Source organism: Mus pahari, chromosome 1 (genome assembly GCF_900095145.1).
Source record: "Mus pahari chromosome 1, PAHARI_EIJ_v1.1, whole genome shotgun sequence".
In the NCBI taxonomy this organism is placed as follows: domain Eukaryota; kingdom Metazoa; phylum Chordata; class Mammalia; order Rodentia; family Muridae; genus Mus; species Mus pahari.
Genome location: NC_034590.1, coordinates 136,616,468 through 136,641,444, shown reverse-complemented (window position 1 = coordinate 136,641,444; position 24,977 = coordinate 136,616,468). Strand labels below are relative to the sequence as shown.

The window sequence follows — 24,977 nt, the reverse complement described above, 5'->3', positions numbered from 1 at the left end:
GCCCACAGAGTCCAGAGAGAGTGCTGAATGCCTTGAAATTAGAGTTACAGACAGTTGTAAGCCACCATATGGGTGGTATGAATTTAATTCTGCTCCACTGGAAGATCAGCAGTTGCTTTTACCCACTGAGCCATCTCTCCAGACTCTAGGTATCCAACCTTTTTAAAATAAAAAAATAAATGATTATCATAAGAGAGAATAACCATGGGCTGGGAGATGTCTCTGTGAGTAAAGTGCTTCCCACACGAGCTTGAGGACCTAAGTGTGAAACCCTAGTACCAACATGGAAACCCAGTGCTGGGTAGGCTGGGACTGGTAGAACTCTGGAGATCCCTGGCCTGGCATGGAGGAATAGCTGATTGATCAACTCCAGGTTCAAGTGAGAGACCTTGTCAGAAAAAAGTAAGATAGGAAGCCATTGAGAAAGATGTTCAACATTGGTATTGTCCTCCGTGTGCATACATGCATGTGCATGTCACCACACTTGCTGATATATACAAACACATAAAAAAGAAGGAAGAACCAGCCAAGACTGATGGCACAGACTTGTAGTCTGAGCTACTTGAGAGCTAATAGGAGGATTGCAAGTTCAAGGCCTACCTGGGCTACCAAGTGAGTCAAAGCTAGCCCAGGGAACTTAGTGAGATCCTATAATAAAACAGAAAAGTAAAAAGAAGACTGGGAGTGTAGCTAAGTAGTAGCATGCTTGCTTAGCAGATGTGTGGCCCTGTGTTCAAATCCTAGTATAACACAGAAACAGAGAAAGAACATTGTGTCATGACATAAGTTCCATGGGCAGTGTCTGTTCAGCTTCCTAAGCTGCCAGCAGTCCTAGAAGAGTACCTGTCATACAGTATCAACTCGGATAAATCATTTGATAAAATCTTGGATAAATTATCATAATTACTACATGTGCTATTGATTTTTCTATACAGTAGTGAATTAAGTTTCTCCCTTGTTATTTGTGATCTTAGATGCTTGACACTGAGTCAAACTTTTTGGAAAGAGGAAGTAGTTATAAAGTTTTTCTTAACCAAAAGGCAATACATTCAATATTTGCCCTTACTTTTGGTATTACAAGAATAAAAAACAGGTAATGAAATCCTCTCATGTCAGCATTTGGGAGGTGGAAGCAGGAGATTGAATTGCATAGGTAGATGCTGTCTTTTTTTTTAAGAAATTACATTGCATCTTAATTCAGTGGTATTCAGTGACGTTTCTTTAATTTCAATTTAATCACTTTTATTATTTCTACTGGTTTTCTTTTATAAAGCTGTAAAATAAATACTGACTTTTGTTAGGTAGCATATTTTGCTTTTTGTTTTAATAAAGTATTAATATCATTTCTGTCTGTATTTGTACCTATTTTCTTTTTGTTAAATATTGGACATTTTATTAGAATTTAAATTCGTGTGTACTTGAGAATATTTTTGTGTTGTATTGTTGACTACATTTTAAATTGCTTTTAGATTTAAAAATGTTCAGGTAATCAGTTATTACTATGTTTTTGGTATTTTCCAGGGACAGTGGCCTTAGAGCTATAGAGAATCTGATGCAAAAGAAAGGCAAATTTGATTACATACTCTTAGAGACCACTGGGCTAGCAGATCCTGGTAAGAAATGACATACTAGACACCAACATATACTTCTTTGAGACCTTAGAGAAATATTTGAAATAGTATTTTTTTTGCATATGTTTATGTGAAGTGTATCCATGTGTATGCATGTTAAAATGTGTGTGGGCTCATGTGCATGCCTGTTCATGTATAGGCACATCTTCTGTTCTAATACTAATGAGACCAGTTTTCCATAGTGAATTTTATTTTGGTCTTTTAACTTGTCTAAAAATCTTCTTAAAATTATAACAATTTGCTTATATATTTATTTATAAGGGAAGTTGGTTAGAAGGGATGAGGGGGGAAGAAGAAGATAGAAAATGAATGAATATAAATAAATGAGAATGACTATGAATTTGTATGCTGTGGTGTTAAATGTGGAGTTCAGAGGACAACCTTCAGGACTCCACTCTCTGTCTACCATGCTGGTTGGCTCCTCTCTCTCCTGGAACTTGAACTGAAGGTATCAGGTTTGGCAGTAGGCACCCTTGCCTGCTCAGCCATCTCATTTTTTTTTTTTTTTTTTTACTGTTTTTGAGTATCTTGCACATGCCAGGTATGTGCTCTGGTCCTAAGCTATGCCCTATGCCCCTAGCCATGTTTTAATTGTTCTGATTTATCATTTGCAGCTACATATACTCTAATGAACCTTTGTTTTCCTTATGCCAGTAATCTCCCACATACTTATCTGTTCATTATTATTGTAAATTAATTTATTGGTTAAGCAATGATGTACTACAAAGCCTCTTTTATATTATTCTACTCTTTACTTGCGTTCAAGCTTGTTTTTGGTATTGTATTGCTTTCAAGTTCTTTGCTATGAAAAGCTACCTCAAAATTTTATGTGTAAGATTATGTTTCCTTGAAGAATGAATCCCTTGCCATTTGTCCTATTAAATGCCTCTATTCCTTTCCCTTCCTGACATTGATCTGTGTTTGTTTTCATCTGCTGTATCACATATATGCATTTGTGCCTGATGTGGGAAGGTCAGAGGACTTTCCTTTACTTGTGTGCATCGATGGGGAATTCCTCTTAATAACTTCTGTATCTTACCCAAGCATGTTTCCTTGAGCATGTTTGAAAGCTGGATATTACTGGGACACGTGAAGAGGGAAGCTATGGAAATTGGTGACCAGACAGACAGATGAGATAAAATGGCCATTAGTTTCTGCCCTCAAATACCTAGTATGGCTGTCTTGGGTGTGTTCCATTCACCTAGTACTACATAGTCAATTCTTGCTGCTGTGGGGCATCATTAGACTTCAGAACTCTCATTGCTTTTGCTCTCAGTCCTACAAAGCAAATTCCTCCAACTATAGAAGTGATCAAAAAATTTTATTCTTGAAATCTTTGTTGTTATCATTGACTTTTTCCCTTTATTACTTTCCAGTTAGTTCTATTTCTTGCCTTTTGAGGAGTTGTTTCTGTTAAAGTAGTAGGATTTTGTAAACTATTCTTGCACATCCTCTTTTTGGGGGTGGGAATTGAGTTAGAGAAAGACTACAGTAACTCACTGTCTAATCATTCTGTTGCTGTAAAGAGACACTTTGACCACAGCTACTTTTACAAAGGAAAGCGCTTCACTGGGGCTTGGTCACAGTTTCAGAGGTTTAGTCCATTGTCCTCATGGTGGGGAGCATGGCAGCACAGGGGCAGATATGGCAGTTGAGGGTTCTATATCTGGATCCAAAAGCAGCTGGAAGGACCTGGCTTGAGTTTTTGAAACCCCAAAGGTCACCCCCTGTGACATACTCCTCCAACAAGGCCACACCTACTCCACCAAGACTACACTTCCTGATTCCTGTTAAGTAACACCATTTGCTAATGACCAAGCATTCAAATATATTTGGGGGCAACTCTTATTCAAACTACCACAATCCCATAGAAACCTTGTTTCTAACTTGGACTATTACTCTTCTAAATTTATGGTTAGGAAACTGATCTTTTCTTATTATTTGGTTGTTCTAATAAAATCTTGACATGTAAATTTTTAAAAAAATTTTTTTGTTTAATCTGGTTTTGAAGAAGGGAGATTCTGTAATATAGTTCAGAATTTCTCAGGCTTGACACAAGTAGTATTTTAGATTGTCCAGTTATCTTTTGTGAGAGGTGTGTCTTAGTTAGGGTTTTACTGCTATGAACAGACACCATGACCAAGGCAACTCTTATAAGGAGAATATGTAATTGGGGCTGGCTTGCAGGTTCTGAGGTTCAGTCCATTATGATTAAGGTGGGAACATGGCAGCATTGAGACAGGCATGGTACAGGAGGGGCTGAGAGTTCTACATCTTCATCTGAAGGCTGCTAGTTTCCAGGCAGCTAGGATGAAGGTCTTAAAGCCCATACCTACAGTGACACACCTACTCCCACAGGGCCATACCTTCTAATAATGCCATTTCCTTGGCCAAGCATATACAAACCATCACAGGGTGCTATCTTGAGCATTATAGAGTGTTTAACAGCATTCCTAGCTTCTACCTACTAGATGCCAGTAGCATATTCCTAGAAGCAACTGAAATTATCTTCACACATTACCTAGAATTCCTTGGGGAGAAGAATCTCATACTCCATCCCATCATGTTTGCTACTTCTAAGCACATACAGATGGCTCTGTAAGGATTGTATTACATGGAAATGAAGTTTAGAATAAACGCTTTAATACTAATTTACAACTCATCTTGGTAAGAATTAAGACTTAAAGCCATTGACTTGAATTAACATCAGTGAGTTTTTAAAGTTAAAAAACTATAATGTTAATATACCTATGCATTTGGCTAAGTGAAGAAGTGAATAATTTTTTGTATCAGAGTTTAGTGTCATGATGCAGTAGATTTACTCTTTTCACCTTTATTAGTTAAAACCATGTTTTTAACCAAGAAAGTGGAAATAATTCTTATTGGCAATTCAGTTGTTTCTCACTTAGGAGATTGACACTCTCCAGTTCTTAGCTAAATAATTGTCATGGTAAAGTAATTTTCTTGAAGAGGACAGACATTGATTCTGCTCCTGTTACTCACAAATCCTATTTCAGTCAAATTGGAAAACTATTAAGTTTTTGGGAAAAAATCAATAGGTATCAGGAAACCATTAGATCTTGTGGCCCTTGCTATATCTTGCATGAGTAATCACTGTAAACAGCTGACAGGTGTTTCACTGTTGACACAGAGTGATGCTTAGGGGAACCACATCTTGTCAGAGTCGGTAGACAGCTTTAGACAGTGCAATGAGTTCAGTTCTCCTCGTTTGCCCCTGTGCTCATTCTTCTAGACAGCACCATCACTAACGGGATGGTAATGCTTGGAAAAATCACATACTTTCCCTTGCTGTCAGTTTCCTTTTTCTGTATTGTAGAACACTAATCAGAATGTCTGGTTTTGTGTTAAACCAGCTTCTGTCAAAAATAAGTTTGAATTTTTTCTTAGAAATTATTTTCTAAGAATAATAATTTTATATCCAGCATCAAGTAAATATATGATGATGAATAATTACCACCAGAGAAATTGTAATTTTTCTTGTTCTTTTCTTTTATAAAGATTACAAGTGAAATTTATTGTGACTTTTGGGAAATCACTTTTGTAAGTGATCTTTGGAGTTAATGTATTTTATTTACTTTTCCTTGGGAGGGATTTATTATTTGTGAACTATATGATAATCATATTCTGAAAGTGAGAAAAAAAAGTCCTGTGTGTCCTCAGGTATTGTGTCTAAATTGTTGCACAGTATTGATGAGTAAATTATTTTGGTATCAGTAAGAACATTATGTTTGATGAGGGTTAAGAGTTTACTGTTTAGAAACAGGGAGAGGAGTAGAATGACTGCATATCTTGAAACGTCCTCTCACTGCAGTTGCCATGAGAAGACTGAAGCATAGGTTTAGTTTGTGTGTGTTTAACAGCAGTTGGTGAAAATTAAGACAATTTGAAGAAATACTTTATTTACTGAATATTATTACACTATGTATTTTCAGGTGCAGTGGCTTCTATGTTTTGGGTTGATGCTGAGTTAGGGAGTGATATTTATCTTGATGGTAAGTTAAAACAATTTCTTTTAAAATAATATTTTATGGTTGGTTTCATTTTGTTTATATTGTAGTTTTAATTCCTATACTATTGTTCTTTTCCAGTTGTTTAGTTTTTGATGATTCAAGTTTTGTTCATAGGGATTCTTAAGTCCTAGAAAGTGATAATATCAGACGGTTAGCTATTGATATCATCTCTGACTAAGGACTATTACTGAGGCTTTCCTTTTAAATTACTCCGCAGACTGCCTGTGTCCTCTGTTGCCATGGTGTGCTTAGTTAGTATAATGCTAAATAGAGCTTTGTAGGTAGTCAGGAAGACAATGGAAAGAATGACCTTTCATTCTCTGCTTTCATTTTTCCTTGAAAATAAGAATTAAGAATGCTTCTAAACACACATACTCTACTTAACTCTTGTCAGTCTGTATAAATTTATAAGCTTGATATTACTTTCTTAGTGTGGCCACTATATTCACTTTCTCCTGTTGTCTCTCCTTTCTTTTTAAACCAATCATGTAGACTATAGGATAAGAATCATTGAAGTTGTGTTTCATTGAGAAATACTATAGATAGCATGTAGCTTGTTGAATTTCATAGACATCATCAGATTATGCTGTTATTTTTAAAAATGATTTGACTTATATTCTGAAATCGCTGAGCTAATTGATCTTTGAGAACTTAGGTACTTGGTAGGATGCTTTTTTTTGTGAGCTAAGTGTATTAGCAGAGGGCAGGAATATAATATCCTAGGATGGCTCAGATTCTTTAAATAATTTATTTAGAAAAGCTTCATTTTGACTGTGAAAATAAAAATAACCTGCCTTGTATACTTTTTCTTACTTTACTATGTATTATGGAATTTGTCTTAGTTTGGATTTGAAACACCAAAGAATTTTTTTTGACTTAATTTAAAATTTTTATTTTATACATTTTCTAGTTTCATAGAAACAGAGCTAGTCAATATTTGAAACATATTTGCTTATTCCTGAGGTTGAGTTAAATGCCACACTGATTAGAGAAAAATAATTTTACGGAATAACATTTGTAAACTGAAATATGTTTTATTTTTTCAAGTATAGTTGCATAATACTGATAACTTTAAAAAATGACTAATATGTTTATTTCTTTATAGGTATCATAACTGTTGTAGATTCAAAATATGGATTAAAAGTAAGTTGAGCAAATATAACTTGCTAATTGTCAAGGAGTAGGAGTGAGGGGTTGGTTGTATTGTTTTCTGTTTTTTAAGAAAAATCCTTTTTAAGATGCATTTTGTTTTTATGTGCCATTATTATTATTATTATTATTATTATTAGCTTTTAAACAGTATTTATTTTAGTCTGGTTGGGTGTTGTGATAAAAATTGGAGTTACTATGGTATTTTATAAGGTTATATAGGATAAAATTTGGACATGTGTTATTCTCACTAGAATCCATTCCCAGTATTGGATTTTATAGAAAAAAAAACCAGCCTAATAAAATATATGAGATCTTAGTTTTTGTTATAAACTGTTAGGAAACACAAACTACATTAGTTTTTCTTAAAACAAAGTACTAATTTATTTAATTTTGAAGAAATAAAAATTAGTGCATATAAGAAGAGATTGTTAAATGATACTCTTCTGTGACTACTTTTGCTAACTGCTGAGGTCTTTAGGGTTTGTCTCAGTTTATAAAATGAACTAAAATCTTAACAACTTATTGCTGCATAAAATAAAATAGCATTTCCCAGGTTTTCAAGTGAACTGAGAAAATTTTTAAAGAAACAAATGTTGCAAAAGGCTTTGGAGAGTAAGCTTGCCTCTGTCCTAGCATCAGCCCTCCAGCCCACTACCTGTCTGGGCAGATGGATTGGGAACAAACTGGTAATTTCCTACAGGCTGGGTGTGACTGCATACACCTTTTGTCTCAGAAATTAGGAGGTAGAGACAGGCAGATGTCAGTGAGTTAGAGGACAGTTCACTACATACACTTGATCTACGTAGTGAATTCTAGGCCTGCCAGTGCTGTATAGTAAGAACCTGTCTCAGAAAACGAACAAAATTTCTTGAGAGTATAAACTCAGTGTTTAAAAGTTAGTTTAATATTTTACTCCTTGATGTATCCAAACTTAATTTTTATGTTGGTCTTTCTTCTAAATCTTCAATAAAATTATGTTTTAGGAAAATTTATAAGGCCTGTACAGATGTTACTGGTTCTTCTACTCTCACTCTTAGTACCCTAATTTGAGATATTTGAATCCTGTTCTAGAGTTTAGAATTTAAATTTATGAGTAGACTAGGGATAAAAGGAAGACTACAAATATTACAGTTTTGGCCAGAAAAATTATAATGGCTGTATGTGTGTGTGTGTGTGTGTGTGTGTGTGTGTGTGTGTGTGTGTTCAAAGGGTTTACTGTTTAGTTCATGCAGTCTTGAATTTGGTATGGAATCCAGGCTGTCCTGAAACTCATATTCCTCCTTCTTAGATCTGTGTGCTGGGATTAAAGCTGAGGGTCACTACGCTTTGTTTAATGAGGTTTCTTTTTTTTTAAAAGATAAGTTGTAAGTCACCTTAATGACTGTTTTCAAAACGTTTTTTTTTTTTTAAATGTGAATGGAAATAGTAAAAAGAAAGCACCAGAAAATTTCAAAATCTTTGTTTTGAATATATTTTTAGGCATGTTTGAATTAATTTCCTCTTTAAGTTGATTCACAAATTTGGAGTACATAAGATAGCAGCCAGGACGTTTTATTTGCTGGTTTTTTGTTTTTTTGTTTTTTTTTGTTTTTTTTTTTTTTTTTGTATACATTTAACATGCTATATCCAAAGTCAAACTCTAGTGTTTTATTCTTATAGAAATAGTTTTATATCTATAGTTGGATATAGAGAGGAATTAAATAGAATCTTTTACTGGCATGATAAAGATCCCCCAAACAAAGCAATGTTCTGAATAATACAAATGTAGTATATGTTTAACCCCTTGCCACCTTGATAAAACCTCTTAAATTATTAAATCAATATACCTACACAAAACTGACATACTGTCAGGATAATGGAAACTTTAGATTTTCCAAGTCATATGTCAGATAAATAACTTTGCCTTTATATAAAGAATTTGCCAACTTGTCCAATTCCTCTGGTTGCAAAGCTTGACCTCAGTAGCTGCTTGTGATTCAAAGAATTCTGAGGCAGTACAAGTAATGACAGTTGGATAATGGGCAGCAATTTAAGGGTGTCATGCTTCACAGAGCCAGCCCATCACAAGTAAAGCTGAGAAATGGTACCCTGTGGCCAGCCAGCCAAATTGAAACTGAAGTGGTAATTGATATCATAGCCTATCACTCTAATGGGATTGTCACCCATTGATCTGAAATATTCATTTTTTAATCATGGCCAAAGAATTGGACAACTTAAAATGACAGCTCTCTATTCTCAAGGCTTGACATCTAGGCACTGACATTGTTCTTTTAGTTCTACAAATGTGACAGCATTTAATGCAATAGAATCAATGAATGAAGTTTACACATAAAAGGTCAAGTAAGAGGTTTCTTTTTGAGTCTTCTGTTGTATTGCACAAGAGGTTGAAATAATTCAGTCAGAAAACAGTTTGGGTTGGAAAAGGCCAGGAAAATAAATAGATTGACATTATGCAATATTTTTTTTTCAAAGCTGAAACCACATTAGATCACTAACCAGTCTTTGTAAAGAACAAAAACAAAACAGAAAAAAAAAATACATGCTGCTGTTTCTCTCCTTTTTCTTTGTCTGATGTCTGACATCTTTGACATTGGATTTGTTTCTACTGTGGTCAGCACAGTTCTTTCTCAGATAATGAAATTTTAGACCATTTTGATTTGTTTTCTTTGGTCTTGCTTTTTTCTTGATTTCTGCAGGAAAGCACTCCTGGAGCTCTTCTTGAAGTTGTGACTATAGTAATAATTTATTTTGAATCATTTCTTTGTGTCCACCAGCTTTGTTGAGCCATAACTCACAATTAAAAATCATACAGATTTAAGGCATAAAATTTACTACCCTGATCTGTCTGTGTATGTATATGTTGTGCAAACATTGTGGAACAATCAGTGTTAACCTTGTCCACCCACTGACACAGTTACTAGTTTTTGCTAGCTTAGAGGATACGGTAACTGCAGATTCCTAGTATTCCCTCCCATAATCCTAATTATAGTTGCCCTGCTGAATTAGCTTTCCAGAATAAGATTCCAGAATTTATTCCTCCTGAGAAACTAGGACTTGTATCCGTTGACTGTCACCTCACCCTGGGTACTCAGAAAAATAAGTGTTAGTATACATTTAATACTTTTTATGTTTAGAAAGCTTTCATATGTGCATAGGCAAGGCATTTATCTCTTCTATGATTGTCACATATATTTGTAATCAAGTTGTATACATTGGCAGACTTTTATTTTTGGAGGTTTTAAGTTATTTTGTATTTAATATTTTCTAAAGATAATCAAGTCTTGGTCTGTGCCATTTAGCTCTAAATGAAATTTTATCTGAATAAATGTCTCAAACCTTTGTAAGTTGCTTTGTGACTCTGCCAAGTTTTTTTTTTATTACATTTAAGATCAATTTTAAAGTCATTTTAATATCTTTTTTACATGTGACAAGGAGCAGTCAGATACATCAATTGATATGCATGCAGATGAAGCTTCCAATAGAGCATCTTGAAAAATATTTCAGTTTTAAAGAATGTTGAATAGGATCATGCAGAGGCAGATGTATCAGTTTTTTAGTAGATAGACTGCTCGGTGGAAAGAGATGTGTTGCCACATGTTGGATAGCTTTTTTCAAATAACAAAATCCCTGTGTTTATGTCAACAAATGGGACTGTTAACTACATGGATTGCTACACATGGAACTACATTCATGGATTGCTCCAGGGCCTGCTGATAGCATTAGTCTCTAAATGAAGAGTATACAATGCTGAATTTGTTAATAGTAAGAAGCCACGAATAATTATGAAAGCATGAATATTAAATTTGGTCTTTTTGGCATGGAGTAAGTTATTGATGATACATTGCACTCTGTTCTGTGAGCTTTGTGACTGGGAAGTGAGTATGTGGTTGAATTTATAAAATTGTATGTAAAAAATGAAATGACTATGTCATGGTCTTGGCTTTGGTTTTGTCACACCTAAATAGTATTTGTTAAACTTTTAGAAGGAAAAAAAATTGCCTCTATAATCTTAACCAAGTCTATTAAATAATCATCAGTGTGTCTTAAATTCAAAGCTATGATAGTTACCTCCCCATGAATTGTGAAACTAGTGTGGTAAATATGATGTAACTTGTAGGTAATCCTATATATTCTCTTATGCAACAATTAAGTAGTATTCTCTATAAAACTGGTTGTACATGGCATAAAAAGCTTTAAAGAAAAGATCTTAAATAGTGTTCACTTTACTAATATCAAGCATGTCTGGTGGTGGTACATAAAAGAACAGTATTCTGTGATGGGTAAGGGCAGTGTGTGTGTGTGTGTGTGTGTGTGTGTGTGTGTGTGTGTAGTCATGCCTAAATGAGTTAAAATGTTGCAAAAATTAAATAATTATATATAAAGGTCCATTAAAATGTGAAGTGTTAATATAATCTAGTTGTCTATAGCCCTCAGTAGCCAGCATTTTCTTGTGATAGGGAGTCTCTATTGAGAGTCATGTGGTTGAAAACATGAATTTGCAAAAGACAACCTCTGGTAACCCTTTTATGCTAGCATAGATGACTTCAGGATATAACTAGTATTGAGAGAGGGGTTGCTTTCGGAGGTGAAAAGGTGAATGACCTTCTAAGTCAATTCTATGTAGTAACTAACTAAAACAAAAGTCTTCTGTAAATTTGTTTTTAGTAATGGAAATTAAAGTCTCATTAAGACAAGAAAGATAGCTTTAAAATAAAATCCTTTGCATTGATAATTAGATTTTTTGTGTTGCATTATAGTAATTTTTTTAAATTTTGTTTTGTTCAGCATTTAACTGAAGAAAAACCTGATGGCCTTGTCAATGAAGCTACTAGGTATTCATATTTAAAGCTTATGTTAATTAACAACCTATTAGAAAATAGAAGATAAGTAATATAAAAACAAATGAAAAAAAAGAAAGTTAAGGCAAATTTGTTTCCTTTTCCTTCCACACATTATTGCTGTCTACCCCTCATGGACCCATGACTATCATTTTATTTAAGCCATTTATATTGTGGGATAGAAATGAATGGTGGACATAGGACTTACCTGATCTTTATTAATTTAGAAGAGTCTAACATTTAGAAGCATTTTGTTCTCATGCCCCTTCGGAATTGAAGATAGTTAATTTGATCCCTTAAAAACTGCCTCACTCCCCACTGTTACTCAATATAGAGGAGCAAATACTGAAATACTTGTGACTTGGTACTTAAAACAGTTTTAAGTACTTTTAAGTTCTCTTTTGTTTTGTTTGTAGACTTACAAGTATTTGAAGTACTTTCCTTACCCTAGGTATATTGTCACTAATGAGATGAAGGTTTTCAAACCAAATACGCTGCTGGGTAAGAGCGAGGCCTCCTGGGATAGGAAAGAAAGACTGAGGACAAATGATTTCTTGTTATCTTGAGGTTTATTGAATTCAATTTATTATTGAAAATATTATTGAATTCTTCTGTTGTTCTTCCTAATTATTGTGTTATTCTACAGTTGTGATTTAAATTAAAATGAATTTAAGTATGATTATAACTTTTTCACCAAAATAGTTATTGTAGAAAATATACATAAAGCAAATAGAAAGATCAGAAAATGTAATGTTCATGGAATCATGGAAGAATTAGAAGGTCTCCAATTTAAAGATTTGGAGATGCGTGTATTCTGTTTTTAGCTACATAAGATTACTTACACAGAATAGGATTGTGATATACATTCTGTAGTTGTTTGTTTTTTTTTTTTTCAGTTTTGCTCATGTTTTTTATTTAATATCTAATCCTATAAAAGAACAAAATTAGAAAATAGTAGTCCAGTGGTTAGAATTTCCTGAGAAATTGAGAAAAATAATGTTATGTTATAAGGCCTTTTATGAGTTGAATTTTTTTTTATTTTTTTTATTTTTTTCGAGACAGGGTTTCTCTGTGTAGCCCTGGCTGTCCTGGAACTCACTCTGTAGACCAGGCCGGTCTTGAACTCAGAAATCCACCTTCCTCTGCCTCCCAAGTACTGGGTTTAAAGGTGTGTGCCGCCACTGCCCAGCTCATGAGTTGACTTCTTTAACTGGGATTCCTATGTATCTATTTTGCAACAATGATACATATTCATAGTGATAAAGAAGGTATCAATACAAGATCTTGATGTATTTTTTGAAGTATAGTTTTTTAAAGCAAACTACTTAATGTTAAGCGAACTTTATATTTCTTTGAAAATTATGATAAATTTTATAATTTTTTATTAACTAGGCTGTCCTTATTCCCATCATAGTAGATACTAAATTTTATGCTTTTCTTTAACATAGATACACAGAGAGAGAGAGAGACAGACAGACAGACAGACAGACAGACAGACAGACAGACAGAGACACACACACCGTGACAGACAGACAGACACACACACCGTGACAGACAGACAGACAGACACAGACACACACACCGTGAACTGAAAAATTATTCTCTGATCTAAAGCTCTGGAGGCATATAGTTAGTTATAGGATCAATAAATAATACTTTTTGGATGAGCTTACAAAGTAATGTATGGAATTCTTCTGTAGACTGAGTAGACTGGGAGTAAACTGAACCCAAGCTAGTTATTAATTGAAATGTTGACTTAAATAAATTGTTTCTATGGTTTTGTGAGTTCTTAACATTTTTTTTTTTCTGACACTTGTTCTTTGCTCTTTTAGGCAAGTTGCTTTGGCAGACATGATTCTCATCAATAAAACAGACTTGGTTTCAGAAGAGGAGCTAAACAAATTAAGAACAACTATCAGGTACAATACACTAGTATAAAAGCCAGTTTAAAAGCCAGAAGAAAGAATATTTGATGTTTTTACCATTAAGAGATGATAAATTTGGAGAAGCTAGGTCTGTTTACTAAAGTGGCAATAGTTTGTACATACTGAAATGTCACATGACCCCCATTATTATATATAGCTCTTATATGCCAATTAAAAATAAATCTATCTTCAGTTTTAATGAACAGTGGAAATTATAAGTATGTTAAATGCCTTCAAATATAAATTTAACATGTAAAATATTTTAAACCATGACTATTGTTCTATAGGAATATAAGATAAGGTCCAAGGTTGACTTGCTTTAAGGATCATAAAGGAATCACATATATAGTTCTTGGCTAATTGTTAAATAAATAGAAATGTATAAAATAATTCACCAGCTCTTGCAAAACATAATTCAGAATTTTTTGGCTGATATTCTGGGTCCACTGACTCTCTTTATGAGTTTCCATTTCTTGTCTGTCCTTTGACTCTTTTCCTAAGGGCAAGCTTCCTTAACTGTATAAGACAGTTAATTTACTTCTTCAAATATGTGTCTTACCAGCTCCCATCTGCTATTTTCTCACTTACCAGTTTCTGAGTCTATCCCTCCTTTAGAGTATATAATACTATGTATTTTCATCTGCAGATCCTATTCTCCCTTTTCTTCCCACTCCTTAATGAAATCTTGCTCATATTGTGTCAATTCCCTGTAAATCCTTCTTGATTTTAATGGTTTCCTCAGTTATCAACTGTCCTTTGTCTTTGCTTTATGTCTTCATTGCCTATGTATGAGGGTAATCAAAATAGACTGATATGAATGATACTATGTTATTAATAAATAATTAAACAGTCATTTTGCTGGCTGTTTTGGAGAGTCTCATTCCTTTTGAAGCCAAAGGTGAACTTTTCAAATGAGAGTAAAGTCCAAAGATTGTGTTTTGAGTTATTTTGTAATACTTAAACTAGGCAATATATTTCAGTAGCTTTTCTTATTGGTCACTTTTAGTCACTAGAGCTTTTTATAATGAATTAGCATTACCATATTTAATGTCATTTCTACTGGCCTCACATGTTGACTGTAGTACCACTAATTTATATAGTATATGGTATAAAACTGAATCAAAAATACATAACCTATTAAGTCATTTCTAATGATTATGATTGCAAGAGAAAGAAACTCATACTTTCCCTCTATATTTTTTTCTTGTTTTAATAATAGTATCCTTAGATTTTGCTACGAAAAGTACTTCCTCATGTAGATGGCAGATAATACTGCATAATGTTTAGGAATATAGGGGTTGAAGTCCGCTTTGGTTATAATTCTTGATCTGTTTTTTTCCTGTTCTGAGGAGATTTATTTAAGCTTCTTGAATATCATCTGCAAAACAAGAATAAAACCTATCTTACAAGTTTACGTTAAGTACTCATGAGACCTGTGAAATTGTTGGTGAGCTTTGCAAAGTCCCTGACAGTGAGTGCTTCCTGAGTTCTTACAATGGAGAGTTGCTTCTTTGAATTGAAAATTAATACTCTCATTAGTAGTAGTTAGTAGTTAGTTAGTAGTCAGTTAGTCGCCCAAAAATAAGTCTTACCTCAGAATTTTATACAGAAGAACCCATAAGAATATATTGAACCATCAGCATATATTTTGGACATGTGTCTATAAAGAAAAGAGAATAAGACAAAAACATACAGGTGTTAAAGGTGTTTAAAGGAATTAAAGTATTTTTTTGTGGCATACAAAGGGAAACATTTTTTTTTCTTATTTTGGTGTTTTGTGTTCATTTCTACAATGTGTATGTATAAAATTTGGCTGTCTTGAAAAAGTTTTAAGTATACAAGAACATTAAGAATCCCTGCTTCTGAGCCGGGCGTGGTGGTGCACGCCTTTAATCCCAGCACTCGGGAGACAGAGGCAGGTGGATTTCTGAGTTCAAGGCCAGCCTGGTCTACAAAGTGAGTTCCAGGACAGCCAAGGCTACACAGAAAAACCAAAAAAAGAAAAAAAAAAAAATCCCTGCTTCTTATGAATCTCCCCCCCACACACGTTTTTGGTTTTTTTTTTTTTGGCAATGCTGGGGTCAAACAGTGGTTTGTGCATGCTAATTAAGCCTATACCACTGAACCAAGTTCTGTGCGAGGACTGTACCACTGAGCCATATCCTTATTATCCTTTTCCTAAAGTGAAGGACCTCTTTCTTTCTTTCTTTCTTTCTTTCTTTCTTTCTTTCTTTCTTTCTTTCTTTCTTTCTTTCTTTTTTTTTTTTTTTTTTTTGTAGTAACAAGTTTTCTTCAATGCTCATAGATTGTGCCAGATTTGTGGTTTGAAGAGAAAGAATTCTAAGCCATTAACAAAAAACCAAAAAACCCAAACAGAACAAAACAAAAGGTGGGGATGGGGGAGAGAAAGAAAAGAATAAATGCAAGTTGTTTTCCATTCTTACAAGTTCTGTTGTTACATTATGTCTGTTTACTTTTTGTTTTAGGAATAATTTTTATATGCTTTTAAAAAAAATCACCACTTTTTAAATCTCTTTCTTTTGCTTTTTATTTCAGATCAATAAATGGACTGGGAAAAGTTTTAGAAACGCAGAGATCAAGGTACTTTTTAAAGTTACTATTAGGAATGGAGGTATATGACAGTTGTGAGATTGTTGCCTAATATACACAAGGCCCTGAATTTGACTATAGTACTGCATAAACTATATAATGCACATGCCTATAATCTCAGCACTTTGGATATAGAGGCAGAGGCAGAAGTTCAAGGTCATCCTTGACTATATAGAAAGTTCAAGGACAGCCTGGCCTACATGCCATTGTGAGGAGGGAGGAAGAAAAGGAAAAAAATTCTATTACTAATACCAACAACAAATAAATTAGCCTTTAGTTAAGAATAGACATTAGAGGGCTGGTGAGATGGCTCAGCGGGTAAGAGCACCCGACTGCTCTTCTGAACGTCCTGAGTTCAAATCCCAGCAACCACATGGTGGCTCACAACCATCCATCACAAGATCTGACGCCCTCTTCTGGAATGTCTGAAGACAGCTACAGTGTACTTACATATAATAAATAAATAAATAAATAAATAAATCTTTTAAAAAAAAAAAAAAAAGAATAGACATTAGAAATTAGAAAATACAGGCGTTGGTGATGCACACCTTTAATCCCAGCACCTGGGAGGCAGAGGCAGGTGGATCTCTTGAGTTCAAGCCCAGCCTAGTCTACAGAGCGAGTTTCAGGGTAGCCAGAAACCCCGTCTCAGAAAATAAATAACTCTGCTATAACAAGAACATAGACACATTAAAGTAATACCTAAATATTGTCTGAATGCTCTTTACAAATTAGTTTGCCATACTTAGTTCCTTTGTTAACAACTACACAACTATGATACATAAATCCGGAAAAGCATGTTAATTTAAGGACTTTAAATAGGTTTTTAATACTTTAAAACCTTATTTAAAAAAAAAAAACTGTAATAAGAATACATGAAATTTTTATGTTTAAGTTCTTAATGCATCCCTTTATATATTTTACATCTTTTATAGCTTCCTCTTACCTGTAGTTCTGTTTATAAAGATGTGCATAATCTTCTAAAATATTTGTACTCTCTTGAACAACAACAAACCGTCTATGAACTGTTCTTTTGCAGATTGAACTGGTTTTGTTGTTGTTGTTGTTGAATGGTGTCATGATTTCAGAAAACTTCAGTGTAGGGATATTTTGTTAAGTTCATGTTGGGGACAAGAATGGCTTAGTAGCCAATAGACTCAGACTCACAGTTGGCAGCCTAGTGCCACCCAGCCTCTAGCTGAAAGAGTTTTCCATTGTCAAATGCAGAGGGGTCTTAGCTGAGTGGGTTGTCGGCAATGGCAAAGATTAGAGTTGCTGACAGACTGCCAGAAGTATGAGGCAGTAACAGCAGCAGCTGCTCTGAGCATGGATGCAGCTGGAGAATGAATTTGGTATGTGTTTGCAGGAGCCACAGATGCCTTTAATGTGAGCCTGCTATAGGCACTATACAAGTAAATGTACTCCCAGATTTTCCAGTTCCATTGTAGAAACCTGATAAGTCTAACACATACTCCAAGCCATTGCTCGGTCTTCCTATCACAGTTTATATTTGTTTTCTCCTTGATTTTCTTTCTTTTATAAATGACAAACAACTCCATAACACTTAAATTAGCTTTTGAGAATCATATCTATCAGTAACTGTGGTTCTGTTGTGACAGCATGTATTTAGTTTGTATTTTCTTTGTTTCCACTTTGAAATTATCCATGTTATAACTAAAGTTCCCTCTTGATTAGCTTATATATTGATTTTATTTACCATTTCCAACATTTGTTCTCTTACAAGAATACTAATCATACTTGTTGCTTAAGTGTGCAAATGAAGAAAATCTTTTGAAGGGTGAACTCACTGTGGGCTAGTCTCTGAAGTTCCGGGTGTACAGGAAGGTTGGCAATCCTTGCATAGAGTGGGATGAGCATGGCATTAGGAAGGGCAATGAATTGATTTTATAATCACTTGAGTTTTAGATCCACTTGGAACAACATTTGGAAATATAGTGCCAGATTTTAGCACAATGCTTTTAGAAATAACAGCAAGTGTGTAGACTAGGTGAACCCTGTGAGCAACTCATTGAACTTTAAAAGGTAGCAATTAGGCAGTTTCCCTAAAGTAGTATCCGCAGGTTATATAAGACAGTAGAGAAGAATGACCTTGTAAAGATTTTTTTCTCCCTTGACTTATTTTCATATTTAATTTAAAATGGTAATGGCCTTTTCATCTTACGGTTTGAATGTTTTGGAAAATGTTTGGTATTTTTATTTCTGAAGGAAGATATTAAACAAATATACTCAATGCCATAAAAAGTTTTCTAGACATGTATTAAATGAGAACAGACATTCATTTCCAAAGCAGTGCTAGTTTGGGGAAAAGTTCATAAAAACTTCCATGTGGAAGGACGCTCGTGCCTTATCCTCTTTTTCTTTTTTCTTTTTCTTCTAAAAAGGAACTTTATTCTTAAGTCATAATACACTTAGAAGCCATATTTACACACTACTCTTGGGTACATCATAATATTGTTACTATACCATTTATTTATTTATTTTTGTTTTTCCTTTTTTTTATTAGATAGTTTCTTCATTTATAGGGGGCCTTTGGGGATAGCATTTGAAATGTAATTGAAATGTAAATGCCTTACCCTCTTATACTGACCATTGAGAACTTGTCGGTCCTTTCATTTTTAGAAGTACCTAAAGGAGTTGCTACAGTGCAGAGTTCTCTCTAAATGGTAGCATTCTCAAGGACACTGTCACAGTGAGATAGTGGTGTAGTTAGAAGGGTGTTCACAGAATTGGTACCTACAGACTTCACTCTATTCTGAAGTGAAGATGACAAATCCATAGTTTAAGCTTGTACTTGTTTTTAACCGTTAAGATGGGAAAGGAAGTATGCTTAACACTAGGATTTCGATCTCTTAGTGTAAATTGATACTCAGCAATTTCTTCACAGACCATTTGCTTCCTTGCTTGATTGTTTTCCTGGCTCAGCACCTCTAGCGTGTCCAGAATGTGAAGTGTTTTTATAGTATATTAACATAGAATGTTGTGGTATTTGTTGTTTAATAAGATGGGAATTTGTCCATCAGTGCCAAGATAAGCATTCATAATCGTGTAGAGTGCTGTCCTGAGAGTGTGGCTGGCTGCTGCACGTAAGCAAGGCAGGCCCAGCTGGACACATGTGAGCTAAACTTACATTTGTATGCTAAATCAAATGTCTTGAGTGTGGCAGATGTTAGACAAGACATTTAATGCCTGACAAGCTGCTTGGGTCTGGTATTGAAATATAATTGTACTTTTGACTGCAGTTTTGTTGTGTTCTTTTAAATATTTCCTTCATTTTAGTTTAATTATGAACTCAAGGTTTTCTGCTCTTTTGTGGGCTTATGTTAAAACTGAAAGTCAGTCATCTGTTTTTGTAAACTTACCTCTATGTACTTAACCCATGAGGTACTGAGTGATTATTAGTGCCTTGAATTCCTACATCCTCACAGGGGTCAGGCTTCACTGACTTAACAGTAAGCATTTGGTCTGCAAACTGGGAAGCTTCGCTCTACTTTTGTGCTCATTCTGAACGAGTCAAGTTAAATGCGAGGTTCTAGAGGGAGTGATATTAATTCACACGCTGGCTGTTTGACTCCTTTTGGTTTTATTTATATATTAATTTATTTTTTGGCATTTAGGATTGATTCCAGAGCCTTACACATGCTTTGTCAAGGTGCTGTATGCCCAGCCCCAGAATTCTAGGTTTTTTGGTTTTTTTTTCCCTGAGACAAGGTCTCAATATGTAGCTGGAGACATGTCCTGAAACTTATTATGTGACCAGACTGGCCTAGTCATTACAGAGATCCACCTGCCTCTGCCTCCCAGGTGCTAGGATTAAGATTTGAGCCACCACACTCAGCTGTAGAGTTCTAGTATTTTTATATTACCTCTTTTATCATAGAGAAGGTATAAAAGAATTAAAATCTCAGAGGCATTTGGAATTTGTGTAAACTATTGTTCATTTGTTACTTCTTTTAGCTCATATTTGTGATAATATGAAAAGTTTATTTAGATAATTTTTAACTAAAAAATATGGCATTTTAAAGCTTATAAAATTATTAGTGAAGGACAATCAAAAGTGGAAAGGAAATTTTTTTCTTTTGAAGCAGTTACAGGTAAATTTTTTTGCCTAATCTTTCCTATTCAGCTACTTTTAGGAATTTAAGGTAGAAATCTTTTATAGCATTTTTTTTTGTCTTGCCTGTCATTTAATATATCACCCTAAATATAATGTGCTGGGAAATCTTTTTTTTAAAGATATATTTTATTTTGTGTATATGAGTGTTTTGCCTGTGTGTATGTGGACGTGTGCCCAAATGCCCATAGAGGTCAGAAGAGGACATTGGGTCTCCTGAAACTGGAGTTCCAGACAGTTGCAAGCCACCAAATAGATGCTGAGAACAAAACCCAAGGCTGAGTTATCTTTATGCTTACGTATTTTGATAAAAGATCCTTAGAGACTTTTCTTTTTTGAGACAGGGTCAATAACCCAGGCTGGTCTTGAACTTACTATGTAGCCAAGGATGTCCTTGAACTTCTGATTGCTTTTATCTACCTCCTAAATGCTGAGATTATAGTCCTGTGCCACCATGCCTAATTTGAAATTTTACACTTGATTATTTGGATGTGTTTCACAGAATTTTCACCTGTTTAAATGCATTTCCTTCCTTTTAGAGTTCATCTCTCAAATATATTAGACCTTCATGCCTATGATATTCTCTCTGGAATAAGGTATGTTTTTAGTACTTTTCTCATTTTTTATGTAGTGTTTTATTTCAGTTTCCCATTATTTAGGATGCTGTTTCTTTGGTATAAAAGTTTGTTCTTTTTTTTTTTTTTCTAAAGCATGCTTTTACCTTGCAGCCCAGGCTGCCGATTAAACTCATGATCCTCTATCACAGCTTCCAAACTACTGAGATTATAGGCATGTATTACCATACCTGGCTCACAAGGTTATTTCTAAGTATGATCTTGAAAGCTATGGTAATTGATTGATTGGAAATCACAATGCATTTTTCTATAGAAATTTTAATGTAAATGGAAATAAGGCCTGGAAACTCATCAGTATTTCTGTGCCAACCATTATAACACTTTCTAAATAAAATAAAATAAAATAAGCCAGGCGTGGTGGCGCACGCCTTTAATCCCAGCACTCGGGAGGCAGAGGCAGGCAGATTTCTGATTCGAGGCCAGCCTGGTCTACAAAGTGAGTTCCAGGACAGCCAGGGCTATACAGAGAAACCCTGTCTCGAAATAAATAAATAAATAAATAAATAAATAAATAAATAGATAGATAGATAGATAGATAGATAAATAAAATAAAAGTCATAAACTAAAATAAAATAAAAGTCATAAACTATATAGAAAAAAACGAACTGGCTTCTTCTCTTACAACTCCATTTCTTTCAGTACTAGCTTTCTTTCTCATTTTGGAGGTATCTTTATGTTAAGATGTAGAAAAAAATTATTCTTGGATATAAGTGGTTTTTGTTGTTTTGAGACAGGATTTTGCTATGTAACTTTGGCTGGCCTGAAATTTGCTATATAGACTAGGTTGGCCTTGAACTCACATAGATCTGCCTACCTCTGCCTCTGAAAGGTATGTACCACTATGTCCAAATCAGATATTTATTTTTCTACTTGTACTAAGAATATATGACATAAGGTCGCTCATAATAAGTTTTTAGGTTACAATACAGGATTGTTAACTTTAGGCATGATGATTTATAACACTGACTTGTAAAGCTCCTTGAATGAAATCAGTATATTCAAATGCCTGCTTCTAAGGGCCATGGTATTTTGTTCTTCAGTGACAGATGGTAGGACTTCCTTTAAAAAAATAAAGCCCATTTAAATATATGCAAACATGAATATATACAAAGAACACACATTTATTTTATCTGTTCATCTAAAGAATAACATTTAAGTTGTTCCCACATCTTAACTATTGCAAATAATGTTTTAGTATCTTTTAAGTTTTATTTGTGTCTACTCAGTATCATGAAAATGGATACTTCTCTGAGTGTTTTGAATTAGTAAGGCTATTTTACTTATGAGTAGACATAGTGGGTGGTTCTGCACTTGTGAGATAAAAGTAGATACCTAGCCTCTTGTCCTTAGTATTGTTCACTCTTTGAAATGGCATCTGAAATAACCTATATGGATATGGCATGGTGCTATACTGTACTTTTTTTTTTTTTTTTTTGAGACAGGGTTTCTCTGTATAGCCCTGGCTGTCCTGGAACTCACTTTGTAGACCAGGCTGGCCTCGAACTCAGAAATCCNCCTGCCTCTGCCTCCCAAGTCCTGGGATTAAAGGAGTGCGCCACCACTCCCGGCTATACTGTACTTCTTTATCTTAAAGAGAATTTTAATACCCATTTATCATGGTTTTTAAAAATGGGACTACTGTGCCTGTACATATAGAATGTGCAGGGCAGCTATTTCCTCATTTTTTAAATTGAAATCCAGAATGGTGAATATGTCATCCTCCAAGTCCAGGGCTAGAACTAGCCATTCTAGAACTTCTGGTGTTGGACTTTAGAGTGATCCATTAACAGACTAAAATGACTGTTCAGGAAAACCTGGATAAAGTCTGTTTGCTTTTCTTTGTATATGTGAATCACATATGAGTTTGTACTTGTTTATAGCCTTATGTGTATGTACGGTCAGAGCATCTGATTGTTGCTTTCCACAGTGTGAAGTTTTCCTGGCCCATTTTCCTACTTACATTTTGAGTACTCAGGAATTTTTTTATACTTATGATGGATGCCTATGGGGTATGAAAATCATTAGGAGTCACACTGATTATTTTTCACACAGAAGATTCTGATTAATAAATTTCAGGTTTTAATAACTATGTGCTTGTCCACTCTACTAAAGTAAGGTTTCTTTTCTTTTTATAATAGGGGCTAAATTAAGGGCACAAAATTCTGAGACTTACTAGGAACTAACCCTAAAGATTCCTTGTTAATTTTTTTTTTTTTTACCTTTTACTTGCATGTGAAAGTTGTATGTACTCACTGTCTAATAAGACATGATGAAAATAACATGATTTTCCAATAATTTTCTAATCTCATTCTATTTTTGACTAAGAGCAGTTATAATGTTTTAGTAATACTTACAGTAGTAATGTGTGTAATGTCTCTGCTGTAGATGAGGCCTTTTCATGGCTTTGCTTTTGCTTAGCCTGTTAATCAGGAGAATCCTTTCCTAAGCGACCAGCTGGGAAGGATTTAATGTGACACTTTCCCTCCTAAGACCCCCCAGTGCGAGTCATTCCTTCCAATAGTTCTTACAGCCTAAACTTGCTGTTACTAATTTACCCCTCACCATGCTTCAAGACAGGACATCTGCAAGGCTTTAAGCTGTCCCCCTCCCTTCCCCTTTTCACCATCAGTGTCTAAGTGTGTGCTACAGTTGTTATGGTAGTAATTTGTTCTGCATATTGGTCTTCTGGCTCTTCTCTTTAACAGAACAATGGATTTTTTTTACTTTATTTTTTTTTCCTTCTCTACCCCCTTCTGAGACAGCTCTTGCTGTCCTGGATCTCACTGCATAGGGCAGTCTGGTCTATTTTTTTCTTAACTGGTAACTGACTATATAGGACATTTATTCTTGGATCCTGTTTGTCCTTATATAATAAAAATGTTCATTGAAGCGAAACCCTTAAAGGAAAATTTACATTTCTAATTTTTTCGAAGTTACCAACAACCTATTTCATATTAGGAAGCATGGAAGAGAAGTAAGAAACTCAGAACACTGCAGAAAGGCTATGCATATATTTCTAAGCCTGTTGAAATTATTGTAATAACCTTTGGCAATTATAAAGAAATCTTCTGGCATATATAGCATAGAATGCTCTCTTCATTGTATGATACTTTTGGTTGTTGTGAATTCAAAAATATTTTTAATAACTTAGTTCTATCAGCTTTTCTCTACATATATTAGATTTTTCAACTTTTCTATGTATAAATTGCATGTATGTATAAATTTAAAATATTTGAAGAGTTAGTAAAATTGAAACTTTGGGGTAGATTCATTTTTTTTGTTTATTTAAAGATTTATTTATTATTATTATATATACGTACACTGTAGCTGACTTCAGATGCACCAGAAGAAGGCATCAGATCTCTTTACAGGTGGTTGTAAGCCATCATGTGGTTGCTGGGATTTGAACTCGGGGCCTTCAGAAGAATAGTCAGTGCTCTTAACCCGCTCGCTAAGCCATCTCACCAGCCTGGGGTAGATTCATTTGTGGAATGTTTGTTCCTTGATTGGCCTTGTGTCTCTAGGTAATAGATAATGTTAAATCAGAAGTATATGGATCTTTGAATATGTAATTGGTTGTTCTTAGTTTACAGAAAAAACTCCAGCATGTGTCAACAGCGCCCCACCTTGATCAGGTAAAAATAACATTTTATAAAATTTAAAGTATCTCTTTTAACCATGTTGGCTCTACTTAGGATTTTTTTTTTTATTAGATTTCTTTCTAAAAAAAATATTTATAGATTAGGTTGACAGTTTTAAGAGTATTGCATGCCTATGAGGTGGTATGATCTAGTTTAGCATAAGAATCTGTCATGTGTTAAGCATTCTAATCCCCCTAATATTTTAGAAAATCCTGTATTCAAACTTATTCTGATGAGAATTTCTACACAAATGAAATCTGTGGGTTCTAGAGAAAATAAGGGTTGGCTTATTTAAATAAAAACTGACCTTGAATTTTACCTTTAGTAGTACTGTGAGGTGCTCTGTGTGTGTGTGTGTGTGTGTGTGTGTGTGTGTGTGTGT

The 24,977-nt window shown here is 34.3% G+C and overlaps 1 protein-coding gene across 2 annotated transcripts in view; it reads left to right on the top strand.

Annotated features, from left to right (window-relative positions):
* LOC110315939 (COBW domain-containing protein 1) overlaps positions 1-24,977 on the top strand; it is a 43,660-nt gene that overhangs the window by 6,235 nt on the left and 12,448 nt on the right. For both annotated transcript variants that reach the window (XM_021189977.2, XM_021189931.2), the window contains exons 4-11: positions 1,522-1,613; positions 5,585-5,644; positions 6,768-6,805; positions 11,600-11,646; positions 13,485-13,571; positions 16,134-16,178; positions 20,859-20,915; positions 24,541-24,589. In XM_021189977.2, the coding sequence (XP_021045636.1) occupies positions 1,553-1,613; positions 5,585-5,644; positions 6,768-6,805; positions 11,600-11,646; positions 13,485-13,571; positions 16,134-16,178; positions 20,859-20,915; positions 24,541-24,589 (444 nt within the window). In that variant the 5' untranslated portion in view covers positions 1,522-1,552. The remainder of the gene's footprint in view (positions 1-1,521; positions 1,614-5,584; positions 5,645-6,767; positions 6,806-11,599; positions 11,647-13,484; positions 13,572-16,133; positions 16,179-20,858; positions 20,916-24,540; positions 24,590-24,977) is intronic.